At 37.5% G+C, this 19680-nt stretch overlaps 1 protein-coding gene across 1 annotated transcript; it reads right to left on the bottom strand.

Annotated features, from left to right (window-relative positions):
• Positions 1-13776: 13776 nt before the first annotated feature.
• On the bottom strand, positions 13777-19301 carry LOC133038363 (uncharacterized). Its single transcript, XM_061116486.1, has 5 exons — positions 19248-19301; positions 15562-15645; positions 15270-15495; positions 14683-14739; positions 13777-14492 (listed from the first exon to the last, which is right to left on the bottom strand). The coding sequence occupies exons 1-5, from the start codon at positions 19299-19301 to the stop codon at positions 13777-13779; spliced, it is 1137 nt and encodes a 378-aa protein (XP_060972469.1).
• Between the last annotated feature and the right edge of the window lie 379 nt (positions 19302-19680).

The raw sequence follows: 19680 nt of genomic DNA, 5'->3' as shown, positions 1-19680 counted from the left end.
TGGATTTGAATGCAATGGTGTTCTTCTACTTTTTATCAATTTCTCCTTCTTCTTGAGCATTCATGAAAAGTTCATGAATCATGAGAGAACTAATGAGCTCTTCCGATGGTAGAATTGAGAGGTCCTTGACTTCCTAGATGGAAACTACTTTGCCTTGGTAGGCTTTGGTGAGACTTCTCAAAATCTTGGTGACCATATCTTTTTGTGTAAGTACCTTGCCAAGATAGTTCAAACCATTAGTAATAGTTATGAAACAAGTATATATGTTAGCAATAGTTTCATGTTGTAGCATCTTGAAATTTTCATATTATGTGGAATAGATTTGAATTTTAGTTTCTTTCATAGCATTAGTTCCTTGATGAGTTACCTCTAACATTTTTTACATATCATGAGCCGATGAAACTTGCTCAATATTTTTAAAAATATCTCTATCTAATCCACATATAAGAGCATATTTAACCTTGGTAGTTTTAGACACACCTTTTTATTATTTTCATCATATGCATCATATTTCTTTATAGTTTCTACACCATCTAAAATATGCATAGGAATGTAAGGACCATAACATATAATATGCCACAAATCATAATCAATGGATTGAAAATAAGTTTCTTTTCTAATTTTCCAATAAAGAATGTCTACCCCATCAAAAAATAGTGCTCTACTTATGGTAAACCTTCTAGAATCTTATTGTGCGAATTACTTGGACACGCCATACTCTTACATTGTGAAATCTACCCAAAAATAAGAGCCCTTGCTCTGATACCAATTGTTAGCGCAAGATATGTTTCCAAGAGGGGGTGAATTGGAAATTTTAACTAATTTTAAAAATTCAAAAACTCCAAAGACAATTCATGCAAATATTCAAGTTTAATGCAGTAATAAAGGTAATCACAAGTATAAACAAATAAAAAAATTGAAATGTAAAGAGTTGAAATTGCAAACCCTTGATTTTTACAAGGTTCGGTAGAACTAAGCCACCTACTGTTTGTTTTTAGGGTTCATATCAGAGTCGCAGTGAAAGTATTTAAAATAGAATTCAATAAAAAATTATTGAATCCAATGTGAACAATAAACCTCGAATCTCAACACAATTATACATAACATAAACATAACTATTAATTTAGAGATTTTACCACTTGTTGCCTATCAGGGTTACTTCGCTATCTTTTCGTATTTATGAAACAATCATCCAATCCAGTAAGACTTGTTGAAGAGTTCACACCAAGATCTTCCAAGTCAGTCTTAACACTGTGAGCTACTAGATTCAATTTTATGAATATAACTTTCTCATCACAGTTGTATACTAAACTCATGAGACATTATGATTGAATCACCCTCAAGAGAGACTGATGCATGAGTAATATATATATATAGAGAGAGAGAGGCGTGAGCTAGAGAGTTGGAAAATTTAATCGTTAATTTTTCAACCTAAAAACTGGTCTCTCTAAAAACACGTTTAATTATTCTAATATACATCATATATAATCCTACAAAATAAAATATAATATTTATTTTTGTTATCCTAATATTTTCCCACATGATGTGGCATGTTTACAGAGGCACGATTGATGCCACATGGAGTACAACTTGTCAGCAAGATGGCCAAGTCACCATGCGCAACGTACCACTTGACGAGGAGTCTAAATACTTAAGCAAGACAAAAAGACAACAAATTGGCCAACAAAAGGAGTCCGTGGAAAAAAAATTAAAATAGAAAAACAATTAAACATAACATGTATTTTATAAATATTTTATAATTTTAACTACCCTTACAAAACTATTGCTCCAACTACTCCAAAATGGCAAGATTGTAAAATATAAAAATATTATATTGTGATTAAAATATAACTAAAACAACAAATATTAACATGTCTAAAAACTTAAAAAGGAAAACGAAAAATACATAACCTAAAATGTCTTAGCCAAAATTAGATCTCGACTTCTTCCGGAGTAAGCGCGTTAGTGATTTCTAGAGATTTCGGGGGTGTCACTTTCCCCGTCAAAACAAAATTGTGAGCAATGAGCATGCATGAAGCTCTTGCATTTGAGTCATTTTGATAAGCTAGTTGAAAGATTATATATAGACTTATAAGCATATATTTAATTAATTATACGTTTTTTTTTTTTTTTTTTCTAGCTTTCCATAATTATTGTTATTAATAATATATGTTATTTATAATTTTTGACAGTTACATTCACGTTACAAAATTTAGCATTGATTTAGAATTTTTGTTGTATATAATTATTATTATTTTTTTGACGTATTGTTGTGTATTATTAATTTATGGTGAATATAAAAGGTTTGTACATAGTTATAAAACTAATGAAAGAAGAGTTATTATTGTGATGCGATCTTAATTAATGTATTATGTAGATGTTAATTAGGATTTACAACTATTAATACATTGCATATGTTACATATATATTAGGTTTTATTAATTTATTAGTTGTTAATACATGTTAAATAAAAAATAGAAAAAATAATAATTTAGAGAAAGTAAAAAATTAAAAGAGGAGGAAACCACCTCATCTCTTCAAAAGTTTCATTTATATATATATAGATATAGAGATTGGGACACGATTTTGTCTCGTGATGTACTTTCATGGAATGTATTCTGTGATGTACGACAACCGTTAGATGGGGGAGTTATTTGATCTGAGGGTTGGGGTTGATCTAGGGGTAATTAGTGTAAAGCCCGCTTAGTTAATTTGGAAATTAGCAGTTAATCATGATTATTTATGAAATTATTTATAGCTATTTAAATAATTTATTATACTGTTATTTATGGAATTCAGAAATGCATGGTTATGTTATTCAGTAGTTTTCATATTTTGCATTTCCGGTGCCCGGTATTTTGGAACTCGGCGTTTGGCTCAGTAGAAATCACAATTTAGTATGTTAGTAATTTGGGACTGGTTTTAGACATTGGGAATGTCGGGAATGGCCGGGAATTTAGAATTTCCCAAAAATACCCCTTTAGTGATTTTTTTATGTGATTTTATGGTGGAGGGGCAAAATGGTCTTTTTGCCCCATTAGTGTTTTGTCTTATGTGAGTTTATTAAATGAAAATTAAATATTTATTTAATGTTTACTTGGCTGAAATGAAATATGATAAGTGGATTTATGTTTATTTCTTTCATTTTTACAAAAACACTTAGAAAAGAAAAATAGAATTTTCAAACACTCTCTCTCTTTTTCTCTCTATTTCGGCTGGTTACTTGGGGTGCAAAGGCTGGGTTTTTCTTCAATTTTCAAAGCTAGATTCAACCTATAATTGTGAACTCTTGTTTGTGGTATGTGATCTCTAACTTTCTCTCTTTAATTTGTTGGAAAAAATGATGAAAATGGTGATGCATGCATGACAAATTGAGGTTGTTGCTGCTGTGTTTTGTTGTTGATTTCTGAGGTTTAAAGCATGATTTTTAGTTGGTAATTAAGCTACTTGTGAAGTATGATTCCTAGGTTGAGCATGCTAGAGTTTTATTATGCAAAAGTTTGGTTTTCAACATGAAAATTGTGTAATCTGTTTCTGTGATGTTGCTGTTGTTTTTAATAGTTTTCAGAGGTGATTTTATGCTAGTTTAAGTAGAATTAAGCTAGTGGAATGCATAATTAGGTGGTTTTGCTCAAGTTTGAGTTTAGAACTCAAAGCTTGAGCTCCAATGGCATTTTTCGTGTTTGAGGTTTCTGGATTGTTTTGATGCCTTGGATATGTTCTAGGGAAGGTATAGAACAGGTCTGGAAAGTTTGAGGTGATTTGGGGTTGATTTGAGCAAGATATGAAAATTTGATGTTGCCGCTCGCGAGGAACCGAATTCGGTTGTGCATCCGAATTCGGATGGGGGTCCCGAATTCCCGTAACCGAATTGGGCAACCTGGCCTACCTATTGGGGAATTTTCGTAACCCGTGTTTTTCCTCGTTTTTATGTTTTAAGGGGTATTGCCATGCTTTTTATCGATAGGGAAACTTTTAGTTCCTAGTTTTAGTCCCCGGGAAGTGATTTAGCGTGTCACTTATAGCGTTGTGATTTTTATGGTCTAGGAGCCGATGTCAGTCAGCTCGGCTAAAGTTCCACAGTTGACGCACACCCGAATTCGGAATCCGGGTAAGATTAGTATAACAAAGATGCATATGTAGATTACATGTTTAGCGTGCATGTAGGAAGCCTATTAGATTACATTAGTTGTATGTTGGCTTCGAACCATCCAACCCCGTCACGTCGGTACGAGGTTGGAGTATGACCAAGAAATGAGTATGACCGGTTTTGACCGATCAGCCGACACTTGGTTGGTGGTTCCGTGCTATTGACGTATCCCGTCTGCACAGCCGAGTATGACCAAGAATGAGTATGACCGGCTCGACCGATCGGGAGGATATAGTAACACGCTCAGACAGCCGGAGTATGACCGCAATGAGTATGACCGGTTCGACCGATTAGGTTGTTACGTGTCAATAGTACCGTCCCTATGAACGTTCAGAACTCAGTACCATGTTGGACATGGCAGTAGTGGCTCAGTACCATATTGGACATGGCAGTAGTGGGACTCAGTATCGTGTTGGACATGGCAGTTAGAATTATGTATGAGTATTATTATGCTTTTCTTACTGAGTCTGTCGACTCACAGATCTACGTTTATGTGTAGGGAAAGGCAAGGCTAAAGCTGATGGGCCGTGAGCGAGCTTGAGAAGATTGTACATGTCGGGGCGGTTAGGCCTGGAGCGTACGATCATCGGGACAGCGAGGCTGATTTTTTTTTGTAACTGGTCGTTAGACGACCTTATTTTGTGTATCAGTTAAACAGTTAAATCTTTTGTAAATAATTTTTATAATCGGGATCCCGAGTCTTTTGTAATATTGTTTTATAAGTTTAATTAAAAAGCAAAATTTTAATTAATCACGTTTTTCCATAAACCTCGTTGATTAGCAACGAGCTGCACAGTACGTTTAAAAATCACGTAATACGCCTAAATTAGTTAGGGTGTTACAATTTGGTATCAGAGCCGCCAGGTTGTCTTCCGAAGATCGTCACGACATGTACAATCATCATCAGCAGTTAGCTCGGTTCACGGTTCAGTAAGCCTTTATTGCTTTAGTAGTTTATTTTATTCAGTTATGAAAAAGAAAAGCCTGTTAGGAAGCATGTTAGTAGCCTGATAGTAGAATAGGCGCATGTTTCGTTTTTAATTTCCAAATTAAGCGGCATTTGTAAGCTCTCCTTGAATACGACCTGATATGCCAACTCTTGGTTTCGCAGGCGGTTCTAACTAGATGGACGCCAGGCGGACTACCAGGAGTCAGGGCAATTCAGTGGGGTCGAATCAAGGTCAGGGAGCTCAGTTTCCCCCACCTGTTAGGGGCCGAGGTAGAGGTCCCCGAGGCACGGCTCATGGTCGGGGTGATGAGAACCCACCACAGGCTGCCCAGGCTCCCCCAGCCGATCAGGGAGCCCAGAACTGGGAGTTGCGGTTTGCGGAAATGCAAGCCCGGATTGAAGAGCAAGACCTCGAGATTCAGAGGTTGAGACAGCAGGGTGCTCCTGCAGTTCTAGTACCCGTAGTTCCAGTGGCACCTGCCCCTGCTGCCCAGGCCGAGATAGTAGTGGCGCCCCATAGATTGGAACCTTTGTATGAACGGTTCCGGAAGCAAGCACCTCCGGTTTTCCTGGGAGGTCCGGACGTAATGAAAGTCGAGCAATGGCTGACGGTGATCACCAAGATCTTGAACTTTATGGGTGTCACCGGTAACGACAGAGTGATGTGCGCCACATTCCAGTTCCAGGAGGACGCGCTGGTCTGGTGGGACATGGTGTCTCAGATCCATGACGTCACCACCATGACCTGGGAAAGGTTCCAGGAACTCTTCAACGCAAAGTATTACAACGAGGCGGTCAGAAGCGCCAAGAGGAAAGAGTTCGCTCACCTGACCCAGCGTGAGAACATGAGCGTCACTGAGTATACTACTCAGTTTGATCGGTTGGCGAGGTTAGCCTCGGGAATTGTGCCGACCGACTTCAGTAAGAAGGAGAAGTATCTGGACGGGTTGAATGCCAGGATCAGACATGATCTGATGATTACCACCGACGACAGCACCACCTATGCTCAGATGGTGGAGAAGGCACTGCGAGATGAGGGCGCAGTTGGGTGTATGTCAGAATCAGCCAGTACTCCGGTGAGTGGCGGGGCTCCTACCCCTCCTGCATCAGGCTATAGCAGGGGGAGTAGTGGTTCGGCCATTGATCAGAGGAAGAGAGCACCCACTGCTTCCGGTGGCTCGAGTCAGAACAAAAGGTTCCAGGGGAACCAGAACAGAGGGAGTCGTCCTGGTGGTACTGAGACCCGATTCTCCTATCCCGAGTGCCCTAGCTGCAAGAGGCACCATCGGGGTGACTGCAAAGGTCAGGGATGCTTTCATTGTCGCATGCCCGGACACTTCAAGAGGGACTGTCCCCAGCTCCGACCAGAGGCACCGCGAGCTCCAGCGATACCCACTCCAGCCAGGGTGTTCGCTATCACGCAGGCTGATGCAGATGCCAGCCCCATCAGTTGTCACAGGTCAGCTTTATATTGACAACTCGCTATATTCGGTGCTGTTTGATTCTGGGGCTACACATTCTTATGTGGCAGCCAGAATCTTTAGTAAATTGGGTAGACCCTATGATAGATATGAATCAGGGTTTGGAACCCTGTTACCTGGCGGAGAATTGGTTATCTCCAATAGGTGGATTAGGTCTATGCCGATCAGGATAGATGGTAGAGAGTTAAGTGCTGATCTGATAGAGATGAGTTTGGTCGAATTCGATATTATTTTAGGAATGGATTTCCTATCTAAATATTCGGCGAGCATTGACTGTAAAAGGAAGATGGTGGTCTTCCAACCGGAAAGTGAAGAACCATTTGTATTTGTTGGTTCGGTTCAGGGATCTCGGATCCCGGTGATCTCGGCTATGTCAGCGAGAGAATTGTTGCACGGCGGTTGCTTAGGGTTTCTGGCCGTGGTGGTGGACACCACTCGGCCAGATACCATTCGGCCAGAGGACATCAGGGTGGTTCGGGAATTTTTGGATGTTTTTCCCGAAGAACTTCCAGGGTTACCACCTCAGTGGGAGATTGACTTCGTGATTGACTTGGCACCAGGGGTGGAACCGGTTTCCAAAGCCCCGTATAGAATGGCTCCAGCTGAACTTAAGGAATTAAAGATTCAGCTCCAAGGGTTGCTTGACATTGGGTTCATTCGGCCCAGTGTGTCACCCTGGGGAGCCCCGGTTTTGTTCGTCAAGAAGAAGGATGGATCTATGAGGATGTGCATCGACTACAGGGAGTTGAACAAGCTTACGGTGAAGAATAAATATCCATTACCTAGGATCGATGATTTGTTCGATCAGCTTCAGGGGAAGACGGTCTTTTCTAAGATTGATCTCCGTTCGGGTTATCATCAGTTGAGAATCCGAGAGGAGGACATTCCAAAGACGGCTTTCCGCACTAGGTATGGACATTACGAGTTTCTGGTTATGTCATTTGGACTAACCAATGCTCCTGCAGCATTCATGGACCTGATGAATAGAGTATTCAAGGATTTCCTCGATATTTGTGTGATTGTGTTTATCGACGACATCCTCGTGTACTCTCAATCAGAAGAGGAGCATGAGTTACATCTTTAGATGGTACTGCAACGGCTTCGAGAACATAAGCTTTACGCCAAATTCAAGAAATGTGAGTTCTAGCTATCTCAGGTGTCCTTCCTAGGGCACATTGTGAGCAAAGATGGGATCAAGGTGGATCCCGGGAAGATTGAATCCGTCAGGGATTGGCCGAGACCGAAGACAGTAACCGAGATCAGAAGCTTCTTGGGTTTAGCTGGGTACTACCGTAGGTTCGTCGAAGGGTTCTCTAAAATTTCAATGCCCCTAACCGAGCTTACAAAGAAGAATCAGCGGTTTATCTGGTCAGATAAATGTGAAGCTAGTTTTCAGGAGCTGAAACAGAGGTTGATTACTGTTCCAGTGCTAGCTTTACCTTCGGACAAGGAGAAGTTCGTAGTATATTGTGACGCATCCAAACAGGGTTTGGGGTGTGTGTTGATGCAAGCCGATCGGGTCATCGCTTATGCCTCCCGTCAGTTAAAGGATTATGAACAGCGATACCCGACTCATGATTTAGAATTGGCCGCAGTGGTTTTTGCACTGAAGATTTGGCGGCATTACCTTTATGGGGAGAAGTGTGAGATCGATACCGACCATAAAAGTCTCAAGTATTTCTTTACTCAGAAAGATTTGAACATGAGACAAAGGCGTTGGTTGGAATTAGTGAAGGATTACGATTGTGAGATCCTCTATCATCCCGGAAAAGCCAATGTAGTGGCAGATGCCCTGAGCGAAAGGGTCCCGGCAAGTAGCTAGTATGGTTCGGATCTCACCTCGGCTAGCGAGAGGATATGGTTAGATCCAGCATTGAGTTTGTGGTAGGTCAGCTTCACAACTTGACGCTGCAATCTGATCTGTTGGAAAGAATAAAAGTCGCTCAGATGACAGATCCGGAGTTAGTGAAAATCCGAGATGAGGTGTTGGCTGGTCAAGCCAAGGACTTTTCAGTGTCAGATAGTGGGATGCTTTTGTATAAAGCCAGGGTTTGTGTTCCGAACAGTGTGGAACTTAGAAATGAGATCTTTGAGGAGGCTCATTCTACCCCGTATTCTCTGCATCCCGGCACCACTAAGATGTACCAAGATTTGAAACCGTACTTCTGGTGGAACGGTATGAAGAAGAATTTGGTAGAATTCGTATCGAGATGCCTCACTTGTCAGCAGATTAAGGCTGAACATCAGAGACCAGCAGGGTTGTTGCAGCCTCTAACCCTACCAGAATGGAAATGGGAGGATATTACGATGGATTTTGTGGTCGGGTTACCTAGGACCACGGGTTTATTTGATTCCATCTGGGTAGTGGTGGATCGATTTACGAAATCTGCTCATTTTCTGCCGGTTAGAACAACATTTTAAGTGGATCAGTTGGCAGAACTGTATGTCAGAGAGATAGTAAGACTTCATGGGGTACCGAAGTCTATAGTTTCGGACAGGGATCCGAAGTTCACCTCCAAATTTTGGCAAAGTTTGCAACGGGCAATGGGTACAAAGCTGAAATTTAGTACAGCATTCCATCCTCAGACAGATGGTCAGTCCGAAAGGACGATTCAGATATTGGAGGACATGTTGAGAGCCTGTGTTATGGACTTTGAAGGCTCATGGAATAAGTATCTACCATTAATAGAATTTTCTTACAACAACAGTTATCAGAGTACGATAGGGATGGCTCCCTATGAACTGTTGTACGGTAGGAAGTGTAGATCCCCTATCCACTGGGATGAGACAGGGGAGAGGAAATACCTAGGTCCAGAGTCAGTTCAGCGGACCAATGAGGCGATAGAGAAGATAAAAGCTAGAATGCTTGCCTCACAGAGCAGACAAAAGAGTTACGCAGATCCGAAACGCAGAGATGTTGAGTTCCAAGTAGGGGAACATGTGTTTTTACGGGTATCTCCGATGAAGGGGATTAAACGTTTCGGGAAAAGAGGCAAGTTATGCCCTAGATTTACAGGACCTTTCGAGATTCTCGAGAAGATAGGTCAAGTGGCATATCGGTTAGCATTGCCTCCAGCCTTATCAGCAGTTCATAACGTATTCCATGTCTCGATGTTGAGAAAATACGTTTCAGATCCCTCTCATATACTCAGTTATGAGAGTCTTGAGCTACAGCCAGACATGACCTATGAGGAACAGCCAGTGCAGATCCTGGATAGAAAGGATAAAGTCCTTCGGAATAAGACCATAGCATTGGTCAAGGTTCTCTGGAGAAACAGTAAGGTGGAAGAAGCCACCTGGGAGCTAGAATCAGATATGAGAGCTCAATATCCAGAGTTATTCAGGTTAGATTTCGGGGACGAAATCCTTTTAAGGGGGGGATAGTTGTAAAGCCCGCTTAGTTAATTTGGAAATTAGCAGTTAATCATGATTATTTATGAAATTATTTATAGCTATTTAAATAATTTATTATACTGTTATTTATGGAATTCAGAAATGCATGGTTATGTTATTCAGTAGTTTTCATATTTTGCATTTCCGGTGCCCGGTATTTTGGAACTCGGCGTTTGGCTCAGTAGAAATCACAATTTAGTTTGTTAGTAATTTGGGACTGGTTTTAGACATTGGGAATGTCGGGAATGGCCGGGAATTTAGAATTTCCCAAAAATACCCCTTTAGTGATTTTTTTATGTGATTTTATGGTGGAGGGGCAAAATGGTCTTTTTGCCCCATTAGTGTTTTGTCTTATGTGAGTTTATTAAATGAAAATTAAATATTTATTTAATGTTTACTTGGCTGAAATGAAATATGATAAGTGGATTTATGTTTATTTCTTTCATTTTTACAAAAACACTTAGAAAAGAAAAATAGAATTTTCAAACACTCTCTCTCTTTTTCTCTCTATTTCGGCTGGTTACTTGGGGTGCAAAGGCTGGGTTTTTCTTCAATTTTTAAAGCTAGATTCAACCTATAATTGTGAACTCTTGTTTGTGGTATGTGATCTCTAACTTTCTCTCTTTAATTTGTTGGAAAAAATGATGAAAATGGTGATGCATGCATGATAAATTGAGGTTGTTGCTGCTGTGTTTTGTTGTTGATTTCTGAGGTTTAAAGCATGATTTTTAGTTGGTAATTAAGCTACTTGTGAAGTATGATTCCTAGGTTGAGCATGCTAGAGTTTTATTATGCAAAAGTTTGGTTTTCAACATGAAAATTGTGTAATCTGTTTCTGTGATGTTGCTGTTGTTTTTAATAGTTTTCAGAGGTGATTTTATGCTAGTTTAAGTAGAATTAAGCTAGTGGAATGCATAATTAGGTGGTTTTGCTCAAGTTTGAGTTTAGAACTCAAAGCTTGAGCTCCAATGGCATTTTTCGTGTTTGAGGTTTCTGGATTGTTTTGATGCCTTGGATATGTTCTAGGGAAGGTATAGAACAGGTCTGGAAAGTTTGAGGTGATTTGGGGTTGATTTGAGCAAGATATGAAAATTTGATGTTGCTGCCTGCGAGGAACCGGAATTCCGGTTGTGCATCCGGAATTCCGGATGGGGGTCCTGAATTTCCCGTAATCGAATTCCGTTGGGCAACCTGGCCTACCGGTTGGGGAATTTTCAGAACCCGTGTTTTTCCTCGTTTTTATGTTTTAAGGGGTATTGCCATGCTTTTTATCGATAGGGAAACTTTTAGTTCCTAGTTTTAGTCCCCGGGAAGTGATTTAGCGTGTCACTTATAGCGTTGTGATTTTTATGGTCTAGGAGCCAGTAATCCACCGCTCAGCTAAAGTTCCAGTCAGGTTGACCGGCACACCTGAATTCGGAATCCAGGTAAGATTAGTATAACAGTATGCATATGTAGATTACATGTTTAGCGTGCATGTAGGAAGCCTATTAGATTACATTAGTTGTATGTTGGCTTCGAACCATCCAACCCTGTCACGTCTGCAGACAGCCGGAGTATGACCAACAGCCGAGTATGACCGGCTTGACCGATCAGCCGACACTTGGTTGGTGGTTCCGTGCTATTGACGTATCCCGTCTGCAGACAGCCGGAGTATGACCAAGAAGCCGGAGTATGACCGGCTCGACCGATCGGGAGGATATAGTAACACGCCCAGACAGCCGGAGTATGACCAAGCAATGAGTATGACCGGTTCGACCGATTAGGTTGTTACGTGTCAATAGTACCGTCCCGATGAACGTTCAGAACTCAGTACCATGTTGGACATGGCAATAGTGGCTCAGTACCATGTTGGACATGGCAGTAGTGGGACTCAGTATCGTGTTGGACACGGCAGTTAGAATTATGTATGAGTATTATTATGCTTTTCTTACTGAGTCTGTCGACTCACAGATCTACGTTTATGTGTAGGGAAAGGCAAGGCTAAAGCTGATGGGCCGTGAGCGAGCTTGAGAAGATTGTACATGTCGGGGCGGTTAGGCCTGGAGCGTACGATCATCGGGACAGCGAGGCTGATTTTTTTTTGTAACTGGTCGTTAGACGACCTTATTTTTTGTATCAGTTAAACAGTTAAATCTTTTGTAAATAATTTTTATAATCGGGATCCCAAGTCTTTTGTAATATTGTTTTATAAGTTTAATTAAAAAGCAAAATTTTAATTAATCACGTTTTTCTATAAATCTCGTTGATTAGAAACGAGCTGCATAGTACGTTTAAAAATCACGTAATACGCCTAAATTAGTTAGGGTGTTACAATTAGGGGTAGAAAATGGTAACGTACCCTGTGACCTATTTAATGTACCACGGAATACATTCCGTGAAAGTACCTCACGGAAAAAATCGTATCCCTATATAGATTATATTTTTTCTATATAGATATTAATTTTAATTTTTTGGGATCTTTTGTGGGGGTCGGAGCCTAAGCCCCAACTGCCTCACTCTGTGGTTAGCAATGAATCCTCTAACTCTCTCCCTCATCGTTATTATAAATTTAGGGATAATATATAATTTTTTTTTATAATATTTTGACAAAGTTTAGATCAAACACACACAATCTTTTTATACATAGTTATATATTTATCATTTTAGATTTTAGGTGTAATCTCACATCACATTGGCTATACATAACTTATTTATTTATAGTGCTTATCGTGATTTTGATTATTTTTACAAAGTTTGTTGTTGTAAATGTGATTTGAATAGACTTTTATGCATGCCTAGGTGCATTTGTTTGTGGTCATCATTCTCATACTTATTGTGGTCATGATTCTACTTATTACACATATTGTATCCACGGCGGGCCCTCAAAAAAAATGGGCCCAAGACGGTTTTAGCAAATTAAGAAAAAATGTGCCCTTTTTGTATATGTATTTTTTTTTTATGTATATAATTTTAAATAAAATTAAACTAATATTTAGTAATATAAATACATTCCAAATCAATAAATCATCACATAAACTTATAAATTTCAATGCATTACTTAAATATTATACGTCTTGCCTTTTTAGATGCAAAAGTATTAATTAAATTTACATAATCAAGTTTTGCAATTAAATCATCTTCAATGGATAACATAGCTAAACAACTTAATCTTTCTTGAGACATGGTTGAACGGAGATAAGATTTGATCAAGGTCAATTTGGAAAAACTCCGTTCTGCATGGGCAACGGTGACCGGAATAGTTAGAAAAATCCTATAAGCAATCCAAGCATTTGGATAACTACCATCCACTTCTTTTATATAGCTCAACACATCGATAGCTCTTTTGGTTTCTTTTGGTAGACTTTGACGCAACATATATAACTCTTGGTATATGTCATCATTGTCAAGGTTTGAAATCTCACCATGCTTCATTAAGTTTGTAAGATTGATACAAAAATTCTTCAAAGTGTCATCATCTGCAGACTTTAATTTCTCAAAATCAAGCAATAGTCTAAAATTCTCCTCAAAATTCTAAAATTGTTCGAACCTAGTTGAACAATAATTATTTTTATTAGTTGTTATGGTAGGAAGTGAAATATAATTTTAAATAAAGCACTATAAAAGTATGCATACCTGGTTTTAAATGATGAAATAGTTTGATCAATTATGTAATTAAAATAGTCAATTATAAATGACTCTGCTGCTGATTGTGTCACCCCCTCATTGACACTTTCATCAAATTGCTTTTTCCTGTAAACTTTTTTGTTTTTAAATAAACACAAGTTCAACTTCCATCACACTTGCAATCTCAGTAACTTTACTCAAAGCATTCTCAAAACCAGTTTCTCTATACTTTTGAAGAAATGAAAGTACTTTAACTCTTTGATAGCAACATCAATTTGCATATCTTCATTTTGTAGGATCTTGCTAGCAGAATTAATAGCAAACAACAAATCATACCAAATAACCATACTCACCAAGAACTCAAAATTATGAATATTATATGTTGCTAAAGTCTCAGCATCACTTTTTGTTTTGGCATCTTCATTACTTTCTGCGAAGTAATTTAAAGCTTCTTTTATTTGTGGAGCTTGGAATCTTATTACTTTAACACTGTCAACACGACTTTCCCAACGCGTTTCTGATAATGGCTTAACAGTGAGACCAGGTACATGGTCTCTAAATACTTTCCATCTTTTTGTAGAAGCTGAAAATAACGAGTATATCCGTTGTACCACACCAAAAAAAGATATAACCTTGGGACAACAATGAGCCATATCAGAAAGTAAAAGAGTTAGAGAATGACAGGCACAAGGAGTGTAAAATGCTCTAGGATTCATTTCAAGTAGCTTAGTTTGTACACCTTTATTCTTTCCTCTCATATTAGACCCATTGTCATATCCTTGTCCTCTTATATTATCAACCTCTAGTCCAAGAATATTCAACGCATCTAAAAGTTCATTAAGCAAACCAAGCCCTGATGTGTCATGAACTTTTATGAATCCTAGAAAATACTCATAAACAAATATTGGACTTTCTGAAACATTCACACATCTTAAAATAAGAGACATTTGTTCATCATTACTTGCATCAGGAGTTCAATCTAGTATGACCGAAAAATATTTTGCTTCTTTAATTCTACTAATTATTGAGCTTTTCACCTCAGTTGCCAGTAGTTGTATCAATTCATTTTGAATCTTGTGACTCAAATAATGATTGAGTCTCACCTCTTAAAATACGACGAACATGTTCTTGCATAGTTGAATCAAATTCAGCAAGTAATTCTATAATTTGTAAGAAATTCCCATTGTTTTTCTCATATAGTTTTTCACGATCTCCTCGAAACGGCAAATTATTTTGCCTAAATCTTTTTACAATATCAAGAATTCTCTCTAACACTTGTTTCCAATATTTTTTCTCTTGATTAATTTGTTATTCTAAACTTGCATCAATTGTTAACTTCCTTTTCAATCATTTTTTTTAATTCCACCCAACTAGCAATTGACTCAATATGTTGTGTACTTCGCTCATGACTTTTTAATCGATCAGAAATATTATGCCAGTCATTAAAACCTCCCTCAGCTAAAAAACCCACAAGATGCTTCTTTGGTACTCTAATACTTTATCTAAAGAAAATACTTTATCTAAAGAAACTGAATAAATCAACCACTTCCTATCTTGTTTCTCTCTATTTGGTAATTCTCTAATATAATGCCACGAAGAAAAATTCCTACGGAAAGCATCCCTAGTAAACTCGTCCTTAATGACTCTTTTTGGACCCTTTCAACTATAAAATTTGTCATATTAATATGACCAATCCTATCCCAATCTCCTAGATCATCAATATCAAAAGGAAAGTTGAATACACCACTTGAAGTTTTCTCATTCTCATTCTCACTCACTGTTTGATTCAGTTCTTCATTTTCATTCACATCACTTGAACTTTTCTCATTCTCATTAACAGTTTGATTCAGTTCTTCATTTTCAATCACATTACTTGAAGTTTTCTCATTCTCATTACTTTCAATATCAAATTGATTCTAAATGTCCTTCACTATAAAATTGTCTACATTATTTGTATTGAAATACTTATTAAGAGAACCAACCTGACTTTTTTGCAAGACTTCTTTCCTTAATTTCTCATTTCTTTTTTGAGCTCCTGATTTGTATTTGTAATTTCTAATAGGACCCTATAAAAATTGCAAACAAAATTAATGATATGAGTACAAAAATATGATATAGACAAGACAATGTTTATCTTATTATTACAAAATATATGATATAGCAAAATATATGATATATCAAAATCATAAAAAAAAATTCAAGACATAAGTCACATAACTTTAAAAATAAAAGGGAACTACTAAAAAGGAGTTTTTTTTTTCTTTCTTTTGCAAATAAAATAAAATATGTATATCAATATATGAGCAATGCAATGAAAATTAAATGGTGATCATTTTTTTTATGTGAATTGATTTGTGGCTATGAGTGAATCAATAGTGAAATTGAGCTAGGAAAATAAAATTCAATATTCATTTTAGTTTATCTCTAATATTTATACAACATCAACAACAACAATAACAATACATAAATACTAAAATACACAAAACGCTATACTACTACAAAAATTTCAAAGCAAACAAAATAATAATTAAAAAGGAAATTAATTAATTAAGAAGCCCACCCACTAACACTTTCCTACTAATATATAAAAATATATGATGACAATGTACTACAAGATAATAAGTAAATAACAAAAAGTAAATAATTTTAGTTTAAATAATATGTCAATAATATTTAATTTAAATAAATATAGGAATTGATCATAAAAATTAATAAAATATTAACTGTGAAAAATTAAAAGCTTACCATTACAATACAAGGAGATAGAAATTGAAAAGATTATTTTTTTCTTATAATATTCTATATTGATAGTTGATGAGTGATGTGGATTGAGGATTAAGGATGAGGAGGATTAGGATAGTTGGTAAATTGTAAATTGTAAAGGTGGTTTTTTTTGAGAGATTGGAAATTTAGAGTCTTGAGAAGAGAAAGAATTTTAGAGAAAGAGGGAGGGTTGGTGGAGCTTGGTGGGAAAGAATAGAAACTGTATTTTGGTGTTTTATGATTTGCAATTTTTACTGTTTCAGGTGAGCTTTTATTGGGTTTTTGTGGTGGTGGTTTTGGTGAGGTGCTGGTGGTTTTGGTTAGGTGATGGTGGTTTTTGGGGGTGAGAGAGAGAGAGAGAGAGAGAGAGAGAGAGAGAGAGAGAGAGAGAGAGAGAGAGAGAGAGAGAGAGAGAGAGAGAGAGAGAGAGATGAGAGTGACTTTTCAGTTTTTTTTTTCACGTCAATAGATATGTGGTTGGAATTTGGACGGGCTGAGAAAGTGGGTAATTGGGCTGTGCTGGGCAGTTGGAGGAAATGGGTGTTGTGGGTCTATTTTTTTTAAGGGTTAAATGGCTGGCTAGTTTTGGGCCCTGGGTTGGAGTGAGCCCTAGGCATGGGCCTAGTCCGCCTAGGCCCAGGACCGGCCCTGATTGTATCATACATAAGCTTAATATATAAGATGTTAACAATATATATATATAAATATATATAGTACTTTCCTTTTTATATATGCTATTTTTCATAATAATTATTTTTTAAAAAAATCTACTGCAAACGCGATACCCCTTGATATTCTATGAACCCTCGATTCTCTATGGATAGCCCTTTGATACTCTATGGACATTTCAAATTAAAATTATTTTGCAAAAATAATATTATTTTTTTATATTCATGATCGATATTGTTTTTATTTGGATAACTTTTTGCAAAAATCTTGATACTATAGGCTCGTTTGGTACGTCGTATTGTATTAGATTGTGTTGGATCGTATTACATTGTATTAGTGTTATTTAATACAATCGTATGTTTGATATTGACTTGTATTAATAGGTTGTGTAAAGTTATAGTATATTTCTAATAAACTCGACCCCAACACCGACTCTGGGTCAGGTCCGGGTCCGGTCTGGGTGCAGAATTCGAGGTTTGGGTCCTGAGCTTGGGTCCAGGCCCGGGTCCAGGTCCCAATCCCAGGTCCATGGTCCCGTGTCCGAGGTTCAATTGTGGGTCTGAGTTTGAGTCCTAGGTCCAGGTCCCAAGTCTGGGTCCGAGTTCAGGTCAGGGGTTTGAGCTTTAGGTCCTAGGTTCCGATTAAGGGTCCAAATCTAGGTCTGGGTCCGGGTTTGGGTTGGTTCCAGGTTCGGGTTTCGGTCCCGGTACAGGTCTCGATCCTGATCTAGGTCGGAGATTGGAGTTGACCCCGGATCTTTGTAAATATTATAATACAAGCTAATACAAATCATTTGTTATGTATTAAATAATACAGCTTATATTATATTAAAATTATTAGACGTAATAATTAATACAATATATTACTTTTTCCAACATAGTATTATTTATGATGACTAAATTGTGGCATAACCCCTATACTATCACTTTTTTAGTGATTAACCACAAAAACTCAAATTTTGATGGCAAAACTCCCAAAACCCATATTATGTTAGCAGTTTAGTATTTTAATTTATTTTTTCATGTTAACTGCCATGTGTACACATTGTATTGTCCACATGGACACAATATACACATGACACAATTTAATTGGTCCACGTAAATTAGTATTCAAAAATAAAAATATAATAAATTAATTTAAAATGAAAAAATAAATTATGATAAATTAATTTAAAATAAAAATAAATCATAAAAATATAAGAACACACTTGTAACGCCCTAATGCTAAGGCACGCTACCGTGCTTTTTCAATTACAGTGCTATCATTGCTAATCAAAGTTTTTCCTCGAAAAACGTGTCAAATTAAAACTTTTATAATAAATATTAAACTTTATAATTTACAAAACTATTTACAAGTGTTGTGATCCCGTTTTTTAAACTTCTATACAAAATATATCAAAATATATAACCGGTCGCACAGCAACTACAAAATAATTCTCCCAGATGTCCCGAGACCGAACACTCCAGGTCACGTTGCCACAACATGTACAATCCCATCCTAGCCAGGCTCAATCCTGTTCAGCTTTCGCCTTTTCTTTACCTACACATGGAAGCAGAACTGTGAGTCAACATACTCAGTAAGAAAAACATATAATATATCACATAATACTGACTTGTATCTAGGCGCCCATACACCTATCTACAAGGCTTAACAGATGAGGAAGAACGTTCCATACCAGGGTACAACCACTATACCACATACACTACATAACTCACCGTACGAGTGTTGGTAGGGTTTGTTTCGTACCCTGAGTACCACTGAATGATATACCACAGACACCCTGTACTTTCCCGTACTTGTCCAGGTATCACTGTAATGTACTCTTATACAATATTCACTATACCAATGCTCTCTGTCCCATAAATGTACAAGTGTTGGTAGTGCAACTAACATTTAAGCATGCATATACACATAACATATACATACACTCAGTTATTGATATCACACATTATATACAGTTCTTACCTTCTTTCCAGATTCAAGTGTGCTAGCCGACCTGAACGGAAAGTCTCGTGCTAGATGGATGCCCTAATCACATAATGAATCTGGGTAAATCACATTGTCAAAACCCTAATCCCAGAAAACCTAAACCTACAACTCTAGGTTCTGATATAATCTCTAGGGATTAATCTAACTCAAGAAATAGGGAAACACCCAACTACGGCACTGAAATGGACGAGAATTGAGAAAACGGAGCGTTCGGGGACCCTGCCAAAACCGGCTAGCCAGTTCATACCAATTCCCCCCAAAATCTCCATTCCTTGCTCAAAACTCCACCAAATGCAGCCATACCTTCCAGAGTACCTAATTAGGGTACACACAATATTTTCCAACCAGTAATTCACAAAAAAACTCAATGAAATTCAACATGCCATTAGAGACCAAAGCTTTGAGCTCAAAGCTCAAACTTGCATAAATTCAACACAAAGTGGTAAAACCAACTACTAAAACCTTTAATCAACCTAAATTGAACATAAAAACCGAATCCTAGGTATTCCTAATCCTAACAGCCACCAAAACGCAAATTCATTACTTCAAACTAACTTAAACCTTGAAAATACACAAAATCAAGGGTTCTAGGGTTTACCTTAGCTTGATCTTCCTTGAATTCTTGGTTGAAATCACAAACTTCAGCAAGAACTCCTTGATTCCTAGCTGGTTCAAAGAGA

Source organism: Cannabis sativa, chromosome 5, assembly GCF_029168945.1.
Source record: "Cannabis sativa cultivar Pink pepper isolate KNU-18-1 chromosome 5, ASM2916894v1, whole genome shotgun sequence".
Taxonomy (NCBI): domain Eukaryota; kingdom Viridiplantae; phylum Streptophyta; class Magnoliopsida; order Rosales; family Cannabaceae; genus Cannabis; species Cannabis sativa.
Note: the sequence above shows the minus strand (reverse complement) of the source record. Positions and strands in the feature narration are given on the sequence as shown.

Coding starts and splice junctions, on each gene's coding strand:
- LOC133038363 (XM_061116486.1), bottom strand. CDS start 19,301: ATGGCTGCATTTGGTGGAGTTTTGAGCAAGGAATGGAGATTTTGGGGG. Junction 15,646..19,247: donor GGAGATTTTGGGGGGAATTG/GTATGAACTGGC, acceptor CAATTTTTATAG/GGTCCTATTAGAAATTACAA. Junction 15,496..15,561: donor AAGTCTTGCAAAAAAGTCAG/GTTGGTTCTCTT, acceptor AAGGACATTTAG/AATCAATTTGATATTGAAAG.